The sequence below is a fragment of the Oncorhynchus masou genome, unplaced genomic scaffold, assembly GCF_036934945.1.
Source record: "Oncorhynchus masou masou isolate Uvic2021 unplaced genomic scaffold, UVic_Omas_1.1 unplaced_scaffold_477, whole genome shotgun sequence".
NCBI classification, from domain to species: domain Eukaryota; kingdom Metazoa; phylum Chordata; class Actinopteri; order Salmoniformes; family Salmonidae; genus Oncorhynchus; species Oncorhynchus masou.
Window position 1 is genome coordinate 34,447 of NW_027011165.1, and position 20,613 is coordinate 55,059.

The following is a 20,613-nucleotide window of genomic DNA, read 5'->3' on the forward strand; positions in this document are numbered from 1 at the left end:
TGACCGTGTCTGTGGGAGGACTGACTGAGTCTACAATACGTGGATGTAGCCCTGACTGCCCCAATACCAGTACCACACACTGCTGGGGTTGACCGTGTCTGTGGGAGGACTGACTGAGTCTACGGTACGTGTCTGTAACTCCGTGTCTGTAGCCCTGTGTCTGTAGCTCCTGTAGCCCTGTGTCTGTAGCTCCTGTAGCTCTGTGTCTGTAGCTCCTGTAGCCCTGTGTCTTTAGCTCCTGTAGCCCTGTGTCTGTAGCTCCTGTAGCCCTGTGTCTGTAGCTCTGTGTCTGTAGCTCCTGTAGCCCTGTGTCTGTAGCTCCTGTAGCCCTGTGTCTGTAGCTCTGTGTCTGTAGCTCCTGTAGCCCTGTGTCTGTAGCTCCTGTAGCCCTGTGTCTGTAGCCCTGTGTCTGTAGCTCCTGTAGCCCTGTGTCTGTAGCTCCTGTAGCCCTGTGTCTGTAACTGTGTCTGTAGCCCTGTGTCTGTAGCTCCTGTAGCTCTGTGTCTGTAGCTCTGTGTCTGTAGCTCCTGTAGCCCTGTGTCTGTAGCTCCTGTAGCCCTGTGTCTGTAGCTCCTGTAGCCCTGTGTCTGTAACTGTGTCTGTAGCCCTGTGTCTGTAGCTCCTGTAGCCCTGTGTCTGTAACTGTGTCTGTAGCCCTGTGTCTGTAGCTCCTGTAGCCCTGTGTCTGTAGCTCTGTGTCTGTAGCTCCTGTAGCCCTGTGTCTGTAGCTCTGTGTCTGTAGCTCTGTGTCTGTAGCTCCTGTAGCCCTGTGTCTGTAGCTCCTGTAGCCCTGTGTCTGTAACTGTGTCTGTAGCCCTGTGTCTGTAGCTCCTGTAGCCCTGTGTCTGTAACTGTGTCTGTAGCCCTGTGTCTGTAGCTCCTGTAGCCCTGTGTCTGTAGCTCTGTGTCTGTAGCTCCTGTAGCCCTGTGTCTGTAGCTCTGTGTCTGTGGTGCCCGTGGTCCCGTGTCTGTAGCTCGGTGTCTGTAGTGTCTGTGGCCCATGTAGCTCTATGCTTGTAGCTCCGTGTCTGTTGCTCTGTGTCTGTAGATATGTGCCTGTGTCTGTATTTTCTGTTGTGGTGTGTCTGTTACTCTGTGGCCCGGTGTCAGTGGTGTCTACGGCTCTGTGTCTGTAGCTCTGTGTCTGTAGCCATGTGTCTGTAGCCATGTGTCTGTAGCCATGTGTCTGTAGCTCTGTGTCTGTAGCCATGTGTCTGTAGCTCTGTGTCTGTAGCTCTGTGTCTGTAGCCATGTGTCTGTAGCCATGTGTCTGTAGCCATGTGTCTGTAGCTCTGTGTCTGTTGCTCTGTGTCTGTAGCCATGTGTCTGTAGCTCTGTGTCTGTAGCCATGTGTCTGTAGCCATGTGTCTGTAGCTCTGTGTCTGTAGCCATGTGTCTGTAGCTCTGTGTCTGTAGCCATGTGTCTGTAGCCATGTGTCTGTAGCTCTGTGTCTGTAGCCATATGTCTGTAGCCATGTGTCTGTAGCTCTGTGTCTAGCTCTGTGTCTGTAGCCATGTGTCTAGCTCTGTGTCTGTAGCCATGTGTCTGTAGCTCTGTGTCTGTAGCCATGTGTCTGTAGCTCTGTGTCTGTAGCCATGTGTCTGTAGCCATGTGTCTAGCTCTGTGTCTGTAGCCATGTGTCTGTAGCTCTGTGTCTGTAGCCATGTGTCTGTAGCTCTGTGTCTGTAGCCATGTGTCTGTAGCTCTGTGTCTGTAGCTCTGTGTCTGTAGCCATGTGTCTAGCTCTGTGTCTGTAGCTCTGTGTCTGTAGCTCTGTGTCTGTAGCCATGTGTCTAGCTCTGTGTCTGTAGCCATGTGTCTGTAGCCATGTGTCTGTAGCAGTGGAGACTCCTCAGAGTGAAATTCATAAAAATGCGAATTGTGAAATATAAATAAGTTGTCCTTTTCCACATGCCACCAAATAATGGATTAAAACTGTTTTGCAATGAAGGTCTACAGTAGTACCATGGTGTAGCCGGAATCTAGTCGTGAAACCGTAAGCTACAGCTAGCTAGCACTGCAGTGCATAACATGATGAATCTAGTCATGAAAGCGTAAGCTACAGCTAGCTAGGCACTGTAGTGCATAACATGATGAATCTAGTCGTGAAAGCGTAAGCTACAGCTAGCTAGCACTGTAGTGTATAACATGATGAATCTAGTCGTGAAAGCGTAAGCTACAGCTAGCTAGGCACTGCAGTGCATAACATGATGAATCTAGTCGTGAAAGCATAAGCTGAAAGCATACCATGGTGTAGCATGATGAATCTAGTCGTGAAAGTGTAAGCTACAGCTAGCTAGCACTGCAGTGCATAACATGTGGTGAGTAGTTGACTCAAAGTGAGAGAAAGACAATAGTTCAACAGTTTTTAACAAATACATTTAAACAAAAAATTCAATGAAGGAGAAGCAATAGTGAGCTGAGAGAGCTACTGTAGCTATATTTCTTTCTTTTTTTCTCACTTACTTAGCTAGCTAATGTAGCTAGCTAGTTTAGCCTACTGAAACACCCTGCTCAAACAGAGAGGGATGCTATGTTAGCTAGCTGGCTATGGCTATCCAACACTGGAACTCTTCCAAGTCAAGGTAAGCTTTTGGCTTTGTTAATGTATTGCCACCGGGGCCAGTCTGTGTAACTGCTAAACTGCTTGCTGACTGTACACTGCACTGCATGATTGTAGAGGGTTCACTAACGGGTTAGTTCTAGTAGCCATGTTGACTATGACGTGACAACAATGTAGGCTGTGTGCGGTTAGCGGTCATGATATGAAGGTTTGGCTTGGAAAGGTTTTTTCGCCTGGTCACAGACAGCTAATGTGTTGTGCACTGAAGTCCACAAGCGAAGGGAAAAGGTGAGAGGGGGAGAGCACGGAGATAGACGTGACAAGGAATTTATATACACAATGAGCTGTTTGTATGTGGCTGCTATGAAAGAGAACTGTGTATGCGTGTGCTCATGGGTGTGTTCATTGCACCAATTCTGTTGAAAAACCAGGATAAACATACCTGAATTTGTCCAATAGAAACTTTTGTTTGCAACTGTTGGACCAATGATTACACTCTAGATCGGCTAGATGTCTGTGGCCACAGTATGTGTCTGTAGTTATCTGTCTGTAGCCACAGTATGTGTCTGTAGCCACAGTATATGTCTGTAGTTATATGTCTATAGTTATCTGTCTGTAGCCACAGTATGTGTCTATAGTTATCTGTCTGTAGCCACAGTATATGTCTGTAGTTATATGTCTATAGTTATCTGTCTGTAGCCACAGTATATGTCTATAGTTATATGTCTATAGTTATCTGTCTGTAGCCACAGTATATGTCTGTAGTTATATGTCTATAGTTATCTGTCTGTAGCCACAGTATATGTCTGTAGTTATATGTCTATAGTTATCTGTCTGTAGCCACAGTATATGTCTATAGTTATATGTCTATAGTTATCTGTCTGTAGCCACAGTATGTGTCTATAGTTATCTGTCTGTGGCCACAGTATGTGTCTGTAGTTATCTGTCTGTCCACAGTATGTCTTTAGTTGTCTGTCTGTAGCTACAGTAGCTGTTTGTAGTCATCTGTCTGTGGTTATCTGTCTATAGCCACAGTCTGTGTCTGTCGTTATCTGTCTGTAGCTACAGTTTCTCACTGTCTGGGCCAGTACCAGTACCACACGCCACTAGCCCTCACTGTGTACATTGACTGTGGTTCCCACATTGCTACAGTCCAAAGACTGCATGTTATTGCCGATTTGCGAGTCAACGAAAGTCATGATGTTGTCTCTGGAAAACACCTTAGTGAAACAGACCACTGTCTCTCCAGTGTGTGGGTCTGAAGGCCAGCAGGGGGGGCCCATCACACTGCTAATATTCACACCACCGAGGACACCAGTACCTCCACTCTCATCTGTTCTATCAGTCTATCGGGCACCAGGCATCAGCTTGACGCTCCTCTGGCCCTCATCCACCTGGTTCCTGTAAACAACAACCTAAAACCCAAAACACAGATGGGAGGTTGATCCAGAACAAATGGATCTGTGTTTAGTGATGTCGGCTGGTCTTTCCTTTCTTTAAGGAAACCTCCTTCCCCATCTTAAACCATTCCTTTCTGTGGTGTGTGTGTGTGTGTGTGTGTGTGTGTGTGTGTGTGTGTGTGAGGTGAATGAAGGTTTTATAAGTACCTTTTGCCCTACTGATTCTACCACATAGAAGCTCCTTATATACATAGACAAGTAATCACTGGTCACTTTAATAATGGAACACTGGTCACTTTAATAATGGAACACTGGTCACTTTAATAATGGAACACTGGTCACTTTAATAATGGAACACTGGTCACTTTAAAAATGGAACACTGGTCACTTTAAAAATGGAACACTGGTCACTTTAATAATGGAACACTGGTCACTTTAATAATGGAACACTGGTCACTTTAATAATGGAACACTGGTCACTTTAATAATGGAACACTGGTCACTTTAATAATGGAACACTGGTCACTTTAATAATGGAACACTGGTCACTTTAATAATGGAACACTGGTCACTTTAATAATGGAACACTGGTCACTTTAATAATGGAACACTGGTCACTTTAATAATGGAACACTGGCCACTTTAATAATGGAACACTGTCCACTTTAATCATGTTCACATATCCTGCATTACTCATCTCATATGTATATACTGTATTCTATTCTACTGTATCTTAGTCTATGTATTACTCATCTCATATGTATATACTGTATTCTATACTATTCTACTGTATCTTAGTCTATGCATTACTCATCTCATATGTATATACTGTATTCTATTCTATTCTACTGTATCTTAGTCTATGCATTACTCATCTCATATGTATATACTGTATTCTATACTATTCTACTGTATCTTAGTCTATGCATTACTCATCTCATATGTATATACTGTATTCTATACTATTCTACTGTATCTTAGTCAATGTATTACTCATCTCATATGTATATACTGTATTCTATACTATTCTACTGTATCTTAGTCTATGCATTACTCATCCCATATGTATATACTGTATTCTATACTATTCTACTGTATCTTAGTCTATGCATTACTCATCTCATATGTATATACTGTATTCTATACTATTCTATTGTATCTTAGTCAATGTATTACTCATCTCATATGTATATACTGTATTCTATACTATTCTACTGTATCTTAGTCTATGCATTACTCATCTCATATGTATATACTGTATTCTATTCTACTGTATCTTAGTCTATGTATTACTCATCTCATATGTATATACTGTATTCTATACTATTCTACTGTATCTTAGTCTATGTATTACTCATCTCATATGTATATACTGTATTCTATTCTACTGTATCTTAGTCTATGTATTACTCATCTCATATGTATATACTGTATTCTATACTATTCTACTGTATCTTAGTCTATGCATTACTCATCTCATATGTATATACTGTATTCTATTCTACTGTATCTAGTCTATGTATTACTCATCTCATATGTATATACTGTATTCTATACTATTCTACTGTATCTTAGTCTATGTCGCTCTGACATCATCCAAATATTTCTATATTCTTAACTCCAGTCCTTTACTTTAGGTTGTGTATTGTTAGATATTACTCCACTGTTGGAGCTTGGAACACAAGCTGCACCCTCAATAAGATCTGCTAGATGGTATTTATATGTTGTGTTTCTCTGTCTCTGACTCTGGCTATAATCTGGCTGGACTGGAGACACACAGACACTTCTGAGGTAGCCAGAACGGTGTCCCTAGGCTGATCTGGCCTGCTCCATGCTCTCTGTCTGTCTCTGTCTCTCTGTCTCTGTGTGTGTGTTTCTCTGTCTCTGTCTCTCTGTCTCTGTGTGTGTGTGTGTTTCTCTGTCTCTGACTCTTGCATTAATCTGGCTGGACTGGAGACACACAGACACTTCTGAGGTAGCCAGAATGGTGTCCCGAGGCTGATCTGGCCTGCTCCATGCTCTCTGTCTGTCTCTCTGTCTCTGTGTGTGTGTTTCTCTGTCTCTGTCTCTGTGTGTGTGTGTGTTTCTCTGTCTCTCTGTCTCTGTGTGTGTGTGTGTATTTCTCTGTCTCTGACTCTTGCTATAATCTGACTGGACTGGAGACACACAGACACTTCTGAGGTAGCCAGAACGGTGTCCCGAGGCTGATCTGGAGTTGGTTCTCACACACAAGAGTCCAAAGTGTAGAAGCATCCTGTTGGATCCTGGATATTTCATAAACCATCTCCTGTGAGACTCCCTCCCCCTCTCCCACTGCTTAGTCCAACACTCTTCTCCTCTTACCCCCTGAAAGACCAGCATGTCATCACGGGTAGCCTAGTGGTTAGAGTGTTGGACTAGTAACCGGAAGGTTGCAAGTTCAAATCCTTGAACTGACAAGTTACATATCTGTCGCTCTGCTCCTGAACAGGCAGTTAACCCACTGTTCCTAGACCAGTTAACCCCACTGTTCCTAGACCAGTTAAACCCACTGTTCCTAGACCAGTTAACCCACTGTTCCTAGACCAGTTAACCCCACTGTTCCTAGACCAGTTAACCCACTGTTCCTAGACCAGTTAACCCCACTGTTCCTAGACCAGTTAACCCCACTGTTCCTAGACCAGTTAACCCCACTGTTCCTAGACCAGTTAACCCCACTGTTCCTAGACCAGTTAACCCACTGTTCCTAGACCAGTTAACCCCACTGTTCCTAGACCAGTTAACCCCACTGTTCCTAGACCAGTTAACCCCACTGTTCCTAGACCAGTTAACCCCACTGTTCCTAGACCAGTTAACCCACTGTTCCTAGGCCGTCAATGTAAATAAGAATTTGTTCTTAACTGACTTGCCTAGTTAAATAAAGGTGAAATAAAATGTAAAAGACTACAGACATTGCCAATGTATAGAAGACGGAAGTCCTCTCCTCTCCAGCGGGTGTTGATGCTGTGTTGTTGCTATGAGAACGATGAGCCAGTTGTCACCAGCCTTCAGTGTGTCACTCAGTTTCCACCTGTCATCACTATGGGAAGGAAGTGATGCCAGGAAATCAGAGTGTGCGTCCCAAAATAGAACCCTCTCCCCTATGGGCCCTGGTCAAAAGTAGTGCACTGTGTAGGAAATAGAGGGTAATTTGGTACGCAGACAGAGAGATGAGCTGTTTAGACTTAATGTTGCTCAATGTGGCTTCTCACACGGTCCAGACTTACACCGTGTTTTATAGTTGTATTGTTCTGGTCTGGATCTCAGTTTCTACTGATCTGTTACAGTCCTCTGTGTGATGTTAACTACACTGATGTCTCTATCAGTCCTCTGGGTCTGATGTTAACTACACTGATGTCTCTATCAGTCCTCTGGGTCTGATGTTAACTACACTGATGTCTCTATCAGTCCTCTGGGTCTGACGTTAACTACACTGATGTCTCTATCAGTCCTCTGGGTCTGATGTTAACTACACTGATGTCTCTATCAGTCCTCTCTGATGTTAACTACACTGATGTCTCTATCAGTCCTCTGGGTCTGATGTTAACTACACTGATGTCTCTATCAGTCCTCTGGGTCTGATGTTAACTACACTGATGTCTCTATCAGTCCTCTCTGATGTTAACTACACTGATGTCTCTATCAGTCCTCTGGGTCTGATGTTAACTACACTGATGTCTCTATCAGTCCTCTGGGTCTGATGTTAACTACACTGATGTCTCTATCAGTCCTCTCTGATGTTAACTACACTGATGTCTCTATCAGTCCTCTGGGTCTGATGTTAACTACACTGATGTCTCTATCAGTCCTCTGGGTCTGATGTTAACTACACTGATGTCTCTATCAGTCCTCTGGGTCTGATGTTAACTACACTAATGTCTCTATCAGTCCTCTCTGATGTTAACTACACTGATGTCTCTATCAGTCCTCTGGGTCTGATGTTAACTACACTGATGTCTCTATCAGTCCTCTCTGATGTTAACTACACTGATGTCTCTATCAGTCCTCTGGGTCTGATGTTAACTACACTGATGTCTCTATCAGTCCTCTGGGTCTGATGTTAACTACACTGATGTCTCTATCAGTCCTCTGGGTCTGATGTTAACTACACTGATGTCTCTATCAGTCCTCTGGGTCTGATGTTAACTACACTGATGTCTATCTATCAGTCCTCTGGGTCTGATGTTAACTACACTGATGTCTCTATCAGTCCTCTCTGATGTTAACTACACTGATGTCTCTATCAGTCCTCTGGGTCTGGTGTTAACTACACTGATGTCTCTATCAGTCCTCTGGGTCTGATGTTAACTACACTGATGTCTCTATCAGTCCTCTGGGTCTGATGTTAACTACACTGATGTCTCTATCAGTCCTCTGGGTCTGATGTTAACTACACTGATGTCTCTATCAGTCCTCTGGGTCTGATGTTAACTACACTGATGTCTCTATCAGTCCTCTGGGTCTGATGTTAACTACACTGATGTCTCTATCAGTCCTCTGGGTCTGATGTTAACTACACTGATGTCTCTATCAGTCCTCTCTGATGTTAACTACACTGATGTCTCTATCAGTCCTCTGGGTCTGATGTTAACTACACTGATGTCTCTATCAGTCCTCTGGGTCTGATGTTAACTACACTGATGTCTCTATCAGTCCTCTCTCTGATGTTAACTACACTGATGTCAACTACACTGATGTCTCTATCAGTCCTCTGGGTCTGATGTTAACTACACTGATGTCTCTATCAGTCCTCTCTGATGTTAACTACACTGATGTCTATCAGTCCTCTGTGTGATGTTAACTACACTGATGTTAACTACACTGATGTCTATCTATCAGTCCTCTGGGTCTGATGTTAACTACACTGATGTCTCTATCAGTCCTCTGGGTCTGATGTTAACTACACTGATGTCTCTATCAGTCCTCTGGGTCTGATGTTAACTACACTGATGTCTCTATCAGTCCTCTGGGTCTGATGTTAACTACACTGATGTCTCTATCAGTCCTCTGGGTCTGATGTTAACTACACTGATGTCTCTATCAGTCCTCTCTGATGTTAACTACACTGATGTCTCTATCAGTCCTCTGGGTCTGATGTTAACTACACTGATGTCTCTATCAGTCCTCTGTGTGATGTTAACTACACTGATGTCTCTATCAGTCCTCTGGGTCTGATGTTAACTACACTGATGTCTCTATCAGTCCTCTGGGTCTGATGTTAACTACACTGATGTCTCTATCAGTCCTCTGTCTGATGTTAACTACACTGATGTATCTATCAGTCCTCTGGGTCTGATGTTAACTACACTGATGTCTCTATCAGTCCTCTGTCTGATGTTAACTACACTGATGTCTCTATCAGTCCTCTGGGTCTGATGTTAACTACACTGATGTCTCTATCAGTCCTCTGGGTCTGATGTTAACTACACTGATGTCTCTATCAGTCCTCTGTCTGATGTTAACTACACTGATGTCTCTATCAGTCCTCTGGGTCTGATGTTAACTACACTGATGTCTCTATCAGTCCTCTCTGATGTTAACTACACTGTGATGTCTCTATCAGTCCTCTGGGTCTGATGTTAACTACACTGATGTCTCTATCAGTCCTCTGGGTCTGATGTTAACTACACTGATGTCTATCTCTATATCCCTCCCTCTCTGTCTCTCTGTCTCTCTGTCTCCCTGTCTCCCTGTCTCTCTGTCTCCCTCCTCTCTCCTCCCTCCTCCCTCCCTCCTCTCCCTGCCTCCCTCCCTCCCTCCCTCCCTCCCTCCCTCCCTCCCTCCCTCCCTCCCTCCCTCCCTCCCTCCCTCCCTCTCTCCTTGTGTCTCCGTCTCCAGGTGCGTTTCTCCTCCCAGTCTCTGTTCGACCACCTGATGCTGATTCAGCAGGATACAGCAGCGCTGGGACAGTTTAGTGAAGCACTGCTGCACGTCTTCAGAGACAACCTGAGAAATGACAGGTACACACACACACACACACACTGCTGCACGTCTTCAGAGACAACCTGAGAAATGACAGGTACACACACACACACACACACTGCTGCACGTCTTCAGAGACAACCTGAGAAATGACAGGCACACACACACACCTTTGTATCCATGCTTACACACACTCTTTTCTCTCTCAGTTTTACAGTCACGTGGGGAGATTTAAATGTATAGTTAAAAAATAAATGTTTATTACACTGTCTCTCTAGTGTCAATCTCAATGAAACGAGCCTGGTAAACTACAGATGAAATCAAACTAGTGATAAACTGTGTGTCCTGTGTCTCTGTGTAGGGTGTCTATCCCCTTCCTGAAGATGCTGGACCAGATGCTGGCTAGAGCCTGTGTGTAATGTGTGTGTGTCTCTGTGTAGGGTGTCTATCCCCTTCCTGAAGATGCTGGACCAGATGCTGGCTAGAGCCTGTGTGTAATGTGTGTGTGTCTCTGTGTAGGGTGTCTATCCCCCCTTCCTGAAGATGCTGGATCCCCTTCCAGATGCTGGCTAGAGCCTGTGTGTAATGTGTGTGTGTCTCTGTGTAGGGTGTCTATCCCCTTCCTGAAGATGCTGGACCAGATGCTGGCTAGAGCCTGTGTGTAATGTGTGTGTGTCTCTGTGTAGGGTGTCTATCCCCTTCCTGAAGATGCTGGACCAGATGCTGGCTAGAGCCTGTGTGTAATGTGTGTGTGTCTCTGTGTAGGGTGTCTATCCCCTTCCTGAAGATGCTGTGACCAGATGCTGGCTAGAGCCTGTGTGTAATGTGTGTGTGTCTCTGTGTAGGGTGTCTATCCCCTTCCTGAAGATGCTGGACCAGATGCTGGCTAGAGCCTGTGTGTAATGTGTGTGTGTCTCTGTGTAGGGTGTCTATCCCCTTCCTGAAGATGCTGGACCAGATGCTGGCTAGAGCCTGTTTTGACACCTTCACTACAGACCAGGAGTGAGTGGGGTTCATGTTATAGACTGTTCTACTGATGCCTGTTAGGTAGGACTCAGTGCTACTTTCTTATCTGTCAGAAACAGCAGAAACAGGACATTTCAAAGAGTTTACAGTGTTGTATATGTAGAATACATGAATATATGTAATATAGTGGCTGATTGAATGAATAGAAGCTACGCTAATCTGTTATTTGCTCTCTCTGCTCTTCTCTCTCTCCTCTGTCTCCCTGTTTCTCTCTCTTTTCTTCTCTTCTCTCACTTTCTCTTGCTTATCCTCTATTCTCTCTCTCCTTTTCTCTCTTCTCTTCTCTGCTCTCTTTCTCTTGCCTCTATTCTCTCTCTCTCTCTCTCTCTCACCCCCTCCCCTCTCTCCCTCTCTCTCTGTAGTCATCAGTTCTGTGTGGACTTGTTGGCTCTCTGTAAGGAAGAGATTAAGAGGTCCAAGGACACTCAGAAGCTCCGCTCTGCCATCGCTGTGTGAGAGGGGTTTCTGTTACACACACACACACACACACTCCGAATACATCTCCACTGCATCTCACCTCTGATACAATGTTAAAACATTTAGTCATTACACACAACCTGATATACACACTCGTTGCTCTCTCACCCGAACCCTACTCTCTCTCCCCCTCACCCGAACCCTACTCTCTCTCCCCCTCACCCGAACCCTACTCTCTCTCCCCCTCACCCTCACCCTACTCTCTCCCCCTCACCCTCACCCTACTCTCTCTCACCCTCACCCTATTCTCTCTCCCCTCACCCGAACCCTACTCTCGCTCCCCCTCACCCGAACCCTACTCTCTCTCCCCCTCACCCTCACCCTACTCTCTCTCCCCCTCACCCGAACCCTACTCTCTGTCACCCTACTCTCTCTCCCCTTCACCCTCACCCTACTCTCTCTCACCCTCACCCTACTCTCTCTCCCCCTCACCCTCACCCTACTCTCTCTCACCCGAACCCTACTCTCTCTCACCCGAACCCTACTCTCTCTCACCCGAACCCTACTCTCTCACCCGAACCCTACTCTCTCCCCCTCACCCGAACCCTACTCTCTCTCTCTCACCCGAACCCTACTCTCTCACCCTCATCCTCACCCTACTCTCTCTCCCCTCATCACCCTAACCCTACTCTCTCTCCCCTCACCCTACTCTCTCTCCCCTCACCCTACCCTCTCTCACCTCTCCACCCTACTCTCTCTCACCCGAACCCTACTCTCTCTCCTCCCTCGAAACCCTACTCTCTCTCACCCGAACCCTACTCTCTCTCCCCTCACCCGAACCCTACTCTCTCTCACCCGAACCCTACTCTCTCTCACCCTCACCCTACTCTCTCTCACCCTCACCCTACTCTCTCTCCCCCTCACCCACACCCTACTCTCTCTCACCCTCACCCTACTCTCTCTCCCCCTCACCCTACTCTCTCTCCCCTCCTGTAGGTTCTGTGGTCTGATCCAGTTTCAGGGAGAGGTCCGTAAGAAGGTTCTGTTCCAGCTGCTGCTGCTCCTCTGTCACCCCTTCCCTGTGGTGAGTTAGCTCTGTCTCTGCATCTCTCATCTCTCACTCTCTGCATCTCTCATCTCTCACTCTCTGCATCTCTCATCTCTCTCTCTCTGTATCTCTCTCATCTCTGTCTCTCTCTCTCTCTGCATCTCTCATCTCTCTCTCTCTGTATCTCTCTCTCTCTGCATCTCTCATCTCTCTCTCTGCATCTCTCATCTCTCTCTCTCTGCATCTCTCATCTCTGCATCTCTCATTTCTCTCTCTCTGTTTCTCTCTCATCTCGGTCTCTGTCTCTCTCTCTCTGCATCTCATCTCTCTCTCTGCATCTCATCTCTCTCTGCATTTCATCTCTCTCTCTGCATCTCTCTCTGCATCACTCTCATTTCTATCTCTCTCATCTGTCTCTCTCTCTCATCTGTCTCTCATATCTCTCTCATCTGTTTCTCATCTCTCTCTCTCATGTCTCTCATCTCTCTCATCTATCTCTCTCTCTCTCATCTGTCTCTCTGTTTCTCTCTCTGCCTCTCTCATCTCTGCCTCTCTCATCTCTCTCTCTCTGCCTCTCTCTCTCTCTGCCTCTCTCTCTCTCTGCCTCTCTCTCTCTCTCTCTCTGCCTCTCTCTCTCTCTGCCTCTCTCTCTCTCTCTCTGCCTCTCTGCCTCTCTCTCTGCCTCTCTGCCTCTCTCTCTCTCAATTTCAATGTAAGGGTTTTTATTGTCATGGGAAACATATGTTAACGTTGCCAAAGCAAGTGAAATAAATCATAGACAAAAGTGAAATAAACAATAAAAAAATGAACAGTAAACATTACACTCACAAGTTCCAAAGGAATAGAGACATTTCAGATGTCTTTATAAAGTGTTGTAATGATGTGCAAATAGTTAAAGTACAAAAACTGGTTGACCTTTTCTTGTGGCAACAGGCCACACATCATGCTGCTGTGATGTCACACTGTGGTGTTTCACCCAGTAGATCACTTCCTTTTAGGGGGTTGTAGAATTTAGCGAGTTTCGGCCTAATTCTGCTCTGTGTGTATTATTTGGTGTTTTACGTTGTACACTGAGGATATTTTTGCAGAATTTTGCATGTAGAGTCTCAAATTGTTTTTTTTTGTCCCATTTTGTGAGGTCTTGGTTGGTGAGCGGACCCCAGACCTCACAACCATAAAGGGCAATGGGCTCTATAACTGATTCAAGTGTTTTTAGCCAGATCCTAATTGGTATGTCGAATTTTATGTTTCTTTTGATGGTGTAGAAGACCCTCTTGCCTTGTCTCTCAGATAGTTCACAGCTTTGTGGAAGTTACCTGTGATGCTGATGTTTAGGCCGAGTTTGTATAGTTTTTCATGTGTTCTCGGGAAAGTGTCTAGATGGAATTTGTATTTGTGGTCCTGGCGACTGGACTTTTTGGAACACCATTATTTTGGTCTTACTGAGATTAACTGTCAGGGCCCAGGTCTGACAGAATCTCAAATCAAATTTATTTGTCACATGCATGTTAGGCAGATCCTTGGTTGGGGACAGATCTTGTGCTTCTGTTAGGCAATCCTTAATTGGGGACAGTAATCTAACAGGTGCAAAACTGTATCTTATACCTTGGTTGGGGAAAGATCATAAGGATATGAATGAGTGATAGGAACAGCATGGGGACAGATCTAGGTGCTGCTGTAGGCAGTATATACATTGAGATGAGGACATAAACAAAGTGCTGTTAAAGTGGCTAGTGGGACAGATTACATAAGGATGCTGATGTAGGTAACTCCTTGGTTGAGATGAATAATGTAGGTGCTGCTATAGGTCATTGTTTAAAGTGGCTAGTGATATATTTACATCATTTCCCATCAATTCCCATTATTAAAGTGGCTGGGGACAGATCTAGGTGCTGCTGTAGCCCTCCTTGGTTGGGGACAGATCTAGGTGCAGCCACTCAATAGAAGCTGCTGTAGGCCCTCCTCTGGATTGGGGACAGGAGTCTCGGGTGGTTGATGTCCTGATCTTTATGGCCTTCCTGTAACATCGGGTGGTGGAGGATCCTGGAGGTGCTGGTAGTTTGCACCTGGTGATGGTTGGGGACAGATCTACTACCCTCTGGAGGCCTCCTTGGAGGGGGACAGATCTACCAGGCGGGTGCAGCCTGCCAGGATGCTCTCCTTGGCATCTGGGGACAGTTAGGTGCTGCTTTTGGTGACATCTTGGTTGGGGACAGATCTAGGTGCTGCTGTAGGCCCTCCTTGGTTGGGGACAGATCTAGGTGCTGCTGTCGGCCCTCCTTGGTTGGGGACAGATCTAGGTGCTGCTGTCGGCCCTCCTTGGTTGGGGACAGATCTAGGTGCTGCTGTAGGCCCTCCTTGGTTGGGGACAGATCTAGGTGCTGCTGTAGGCCCTCCTTGGTTGGGGACAGATCTAGGTGCTGCTGTAGGCCCTCCTTGGTTGGGGACAGATCTAGGTGCTGCTGTAGGCCCTCCTTGGTTGGGGACAGATCTAGGTGCTGCTGTAGGACCTCCTTGGTTGGCGACAGATCTAGGTGCTGCTCTAGGACCTCCTTGGTTGGGGACAGATCTAGGTGCTGCTGTAGGACCTCCTTGGTTGGCGACAGATCTAGGTGCTGCTGTAGGACCTCCTTGGTTGGGGACAGATCTAGGTGCTGCTGTAGGCCCTCCTTGGTTGGGGACAGATCACCAGATCTGCTGTAGGCCCTCCTTGGTTGGTGACAGATCTAGGGTGCTGCTGCAGACCCTCCTTGGTTGGGGACAGATTCAGGTGCTGCTGTATGTTCCTTGGTTGGGGACAGATCTAGGTGCTGCTGTCTCATCCCCTCCCTGTTGGGGACAGATCTAGGTGCTGCTGTAGGCCCTCCTTGGTTGGGGACAGATCTAGGATCTCTATGTTTATTTGGCCCTCCTTGGTTGTAGGGACAGATTAGGTGCTGCTCAAACCATTTGGGGTCATCGTTGTTAATTGTCTGGGGATCTAAGGTCTTGACATGTTTTAGATTTGATAGGCCCTCCTTGGTTGGGGACAGATCTAGGTGTTGCTAGGGCCCTCTACTGGGACAGATTTAGGTGCTGCTTCACTGGTTGGGGACAGAAGCACCAGATCATCAGCAAACAGTTAGACATTTGACTTCAGATTCTAATAGGGTGAGGCCGGGTGTAACCAGACTCTTTTCGTCTCTCTCGCCAATTCACTGATATGTATGTTGAAGAGGGTGGGGCTCTAAGCTGCATCCCTGTCTCATCCCCCAGCCCTGTGAAAGGAAATGTGTGTGTGTTTTGCCATAGTGAAGGTGTAGACTCAGGTTTTCTGGATCTCTATGTTTATTTGAACACATTTCTCAATTTCTTTCGTAGGTTTTTGCGTTCTTCATCAAACCATTTGTCATCTCTTTCTTGTTAATCTGTCTAAGGTCTTGACATCTTTCTCTTCTCCCTCTTTTAGATTTCTCTTTCTCTCCTCTCTTTCTCTCTTCTCTCTCTTTGAGAGGTCAAATATACTGTTTAGGTTTTTCTACTGCCAAGTTTACACCTTCACTATTCTTTGAAACTTTTTGTCCAGGAAGTTGTCTTTCTGATAGGGGTGTCGGTGGACTGATCAGGAAGACTCAGCTCAGCCATGTGTAACCTGCCCTCTTCTCTCTCTTCTCTCTTTCTCTCTCTCTCTCTTTCTCTCTCTCTCTTCTCTCTCTTCTTTCTCTTCTTTCTTTCTCTCTTCTCTCTCTTTCTCTCTTCTCTCTTTCTCTCTTCTCTCTTCTCTCTCTTTCTCTCTTCTCTCTTCTCTCTTTCTCTTCTCTCTCTTTCTCTCTTCTTTCTCTTCTCTCTCTTTCTCTCTTCTCTCTTCTCTTTCTCTTCTCTCTCTTTCTCTCTTCTCTCTTCTCTCTCTTTCTCTCTCTCTCTTTCTCTCTCTTTCTTTCTCTCTCTCTCTTTCTCTCTTCTCTCTTTCTCTCTCTCTCTCTCTTTCTCTCTTTCTCTCTCTCTCTCTCTTTCTCTCTCTTTCTCTTCTCTCTCTTTCTCTCTTTCTCCTCTCTTCTCTCTTCTCTCTCTTTCTCTCTCTCTCTTTCTTTCTTTCTCTTTACAGATCAGGAAGACCACAGCCAGCCAGGTGTACGAGATGCTGCTGACCTACGACGATGTCATTGACCCTGACGTGATGGATGATGTCATGACGTCGCTGAGTGACACCAACTGGTCAGTGGAATCAGGAGACAGGAACTCAGTTAGTCCATAGCGCTGCGTTACGATTCTCCCCCCCGTCCCCAGGTGTGCATGTGCACACCCCCGGCCACTAAGTTAACAGGGTGTAGGCCCCCCCTCAATCCTATGCTTTTAAATGCCGGAGAGGGGCTGTACAAATGCACACTTTAGGAAAACATGTGGAGAATTGGGATGCAGACTTTGTAACAGGTGCAGGGTTTTAAGGACAGGCCGTGGAACAGGTGCAGGGTTTTAAGGACAGGCCCTGGAACAGGTGCAGGGTTTTAAGGACAGACCCTGGAACAGTTCTTTGAGTGCAGGGTTTTAAGGACAGACCCTGGAACAGGTGCAGGGTTTTAAGGACAGACCCTGGAACAGGTGCAGGGTTTTAAGGACAGACCCTGGAACAGGTGCAGGGTTTTAAGGACAGACCCTGGAACAGGTGCAGGGTTTTAAGGACAGACCCTGGAACAGGTGCAGGGTTTTAAGGACAGTGAACAGGGCAGGGTTTTAAGGACAGACCCTGGAACAGGTGCAGGGTTTTAAGGACAGACCCTGGAACAGGTGCAGGGTTTTAAGGACAGACCCTGGAACAGGTGCAGGGTTTTAAGGACAGACCCTGGAACAGGTGTTTTGGTGCAGGGTTTTAAGGACAGACCCTGGAACAGGTGCAGGGTTTTAAGGACAGACCCTGGAACAGGTGCAGGGTTTTAAGGACAGGCCGTGGAACAGGTGCAGGGTTTTAAGGACAGGCCCTGGAACAGGTGCAGAGTTTTAAGGACAGACCCTGGAACAGTTCTTTGAGTGCAGGGTTTTAAGGACAGACCCTGGAACAGGTGCAGGGTTTTAAGGACAGACCCTGGAACAGGTGTTTTGGTGCAGGGTTTTAAGGACAGACCCTGGAACAGGTGCAGGGAGGACAGATTTGGAACAGGTGCAGGGTTTTAAGGACAGACCCTGGAACAGGTGCAGGGTTTTGGGACCCTGGAACAGGTGCAGGGTTTTGCAGGGTTTTAAGGACAGACCCTGGAACAGGTGCAGGACAGACCCTGGAACAGGTGCAGGGTTTTAAGGACAGACCCTGGAACAGGTGCAGGGTTTTAAGGACAGACCCTGTGCAGGGTTTTAAGGACAGACCCTGGAACAGGTGCAGGGTTTTCCAGACACTGGAACAGGTGCAGGGTTTTAAGGACAGACACTGGAACAGGTGTTTTGGTGCAGGGTTTTAAGGTCAGACCTACTGGAACAGGTGTTTTGGTGCAGGGTTTTAAGGAGACCCAGTGTTAGGACAGACCCTGGAACTGTTTTAGGACAGACCCTGGAACAGGTGCAGGGTTTTAAGGACAGACCCTGGAACAGGTCTTTGAGTGCAGGGTTCTAAGGTCATGAACTAGAAAAGGGTGGAAAGGGTTTTAACAAGAAATGAGCAGTGGACAGACAGACTATTTTATCTCCTGCTGGGGCTGCTGTTTTAAGGACAGACCCTGGAACAGGTGCAGGGTTCATCTCCTGCTGGGACTGCTGTTTTAAGGACAGACCCTGGAACAGGTGCAGGGTTCATCTCCTGCTGGGACTGCTGTTAATGTAGTAAACTACTAAAGACCATTTCCAGAGAACGGGGCTTTTCGGTTTCTACTGCTCATTGGTCAGTGTTTTCTAGAGGAGTCAGTCCTACTGTAGGGTCGGTCCTACTGTAGGGTCGGTCCTACTGTAGAGTCAGTGTTACTGTAGGGTCAGTGTTACTGTAGGGTCGGTCCTACTGCAGGGTCAGTGTTACTGTAGCGTCAGTGTTACTGTAGGGTCGGTCCTACTGTAGGGTCGGTGTTACTGTAGCGTCAGTGTTACTGTAGGGTCGGTCCTACTGTAGGGTCGGTGTTACTGTAGGGTCAGTGTTACTGTAGGGTCAGTCCTGCTGTAGGGTCAGTGTTACTGTAGGGTCAGTGTTACTGTAGGGTCAGTCCTACTGTAGGGTCAGTGTTACTGTAGGGTCAGTCCTACTCTAGGGTTTGTCCTACTGCAGGGTCGGTCCTACTGTAGGGTCGGTCCTACTGTAGGGTCAATCTTGCTGTATGGTCAGTCTTACTGTAGGGTCAATCTTGCTGCAGGGTCAGTCCTACTGTAGGGTCGGTCTTACTGTAGGGTCAATCTTGCTGCAGGGTCAGTCCTACTGTAGGGTCGGTCCTACTGTATGGTCAGTCTTACTGTAGGGTCAGTCTTACTGCAGGGTCGGTCTTACTGCAGGGTCAGACCTGCTGCAGGGTCAGTCCTACTTTAGGGTCGGTCCTACTGTAGGGTCGGTCCTACTGTAGGGTCGGTCTTACTGCAGGGTCAATCTTGCTGCAGGGTCGGTCCTACTGTAGGGTCGGTCCTACTGTATGGTCGGTCTTACTGTAGGGTCAATCTTGCTGCAGGGTCGGTCCTACTGTAGGGTCGGTCTTACTGTAGGGTCGGTCTTACTGCAGGGTCGGTCTTACTGCAGGGTCAGTCCTACTTTAGGCTCAGTCCTACTGTAGGGTCGGTCCTACTGTAGGGTCAATCTTGCTGCAGGGTCAGTCCTAATGTAGGGTCAGTCTTGCTGCAGGGTCAGTCCTACTGTAGGGTCGGTCCTACTGTAGGGTCGGTCTTGCTGTATGGTCAGTGTTACTGTACGGTCGGTCCTACTGTAGGGTCGGTCTTGCTGTAGGGTCAGTCCTACTGTAGGGTCAGTCTGTCATCTTCACGTTGTCCTCTCTGTATCCTCTGGTTTTAGGGAGGAGGACGTCGCCACGGTGAGGACCCACAGAAACCAGCTCTGTGATTGGCTAGGAGTACAGAAGCCCCAGCTCGTTGCCAAGGTAACCATTTTGAGAACTGCTAATCAAAAATCGTCGGGGTGTTTTTTTGCGCCTGTGCTTGGATGAATGAATCAATGATTGAGTACTTTATTAGTCTAAAGGAAACAGATGTCTGGTCCTTTATGCCGTAAGTCAGGTGCTGCTGCAGGTTGCAGAATAACAGTCATATCAGGGTTGTAATATAAAGAGGCTCGTCTGTCTGTTTTAGTGAGGTTGACTATTCCTCATTAGACCCAGATGCTTGCCTTTCCTCTGCCTGCCAAACCTTGATTCACTTTACGATGGAATTAGTCGAGAACGAGGTCTGCTCCGATAAGAGAAAACCTTTCAAAGATATGACCTTCAACTATTTATCAGAGTAAGGACTTGATTTAGTTTGTCTATGAAAATAAACGACAATATTAGCTACTTTCAGCTCCTTGACACACGTGATTAACTTCAATATTGTACTGATTCTCGTTCTTCTTTTTTTTACTCTCTGTTTTGTTCCATAGGGTCCTGTCCAGTAGGCCTGGGGGAAACTATTCTCAGCAGGAACTGAAGAACTGTAGCACAGGATCCTTCAGGGTGGCATTCTGTGTGACGCATCACAAAGTACAGCTGCACTTCTAAAAGGTCACAGCCTTCAGTGATGTTCCAAGACCCACACACTTTGCTACAGTACATTCTAATTGGTATGCTAGTATGGTCATGAAATGTATGGTAGTCTGGGTTCATCTGTCTGTCTGTCTGCCGACTGCAAAAGTTTAAAAAAGAACAAAAACAATCTGTCAATAAACAAACAGAAACTGCATCGTGATTTTTTTTTTAGAGAGGAAAAGATTGAGAAACAAAATAGGACGAGGAATGAAAGGGAGAGAGGAGGGAGAACACGAATATAGGATGAGGAGAGAGGGAGAGAGAACAAGAATATAGGATGAGGAATGAAAGAGAGAGAACAAGAATATAGGATGAGGAATGAAAGAAAGAGAACAAGAATATAGGATGAGGAATGAAAGAGCGAGGAGGAAGAACAAGAATATAGGATGAGGAGGGAGGGGAGAGAACAAGAATATAGGATGAGGAGGGAGGGAGGGAGAACAAGAATATAGGATGAGGAGGGAGGGAGGGAGGAGAGAGAACAAGAATATAGGATGAGGAGGGAGGGAGAGGAGAACAAGAATATAGGATGAGGAGGGAAAGAA

The 20,613-nt window shown here is 46.4% G+C and overlaps 1 protein-coding gene across 1 annotated transcript in view; it reads left to right on the plus strand.

The window, feature by feature from the left end:
* The window catches only part of LOC135535310 (tubulin-specific chaperone D-like), a gene marked incomplete at its 5' end in the record, with an annotated part of 54,516 nt that extends 34,321 nt beyond the window's left edge, over positions 1 to 20,195 (plus strand). The window contains 7 exons of the mRNA XM_064961971.1: positions 9,821 to 9,942; positions 10,829 to 10,906; positions 11,293 to 11,382; positions 12,344 to 12,431; positions 16,480 to 16,589; positions 19,345 to 19,429; positions 19,924 to 20,195. Coding sequence (XP_064818043.1) covers positions 9,821 to 9,942; positions 10,829 to 10,906; positions 11,293 to 11,382; positions 12,344 to 12,431; positions 16,480 to 16,589; positions 19,345 to 19,429; positions 19,924 to 19,938 — 588 coding nt within the window. The remainder of the gene's footprint in view (positions 1 to 9,820; positions 9,943 to 10,828; positions 10,907 to 11,292; positions 11,383 to 12,343; positions 12,432 to 16,479; positions 16,590 to 19,344; positions 19,430 to 19,923) is intronic.
* Between the last annotated feature and the right edge of the window lie 418 nt (positions 20,196 to 20,613).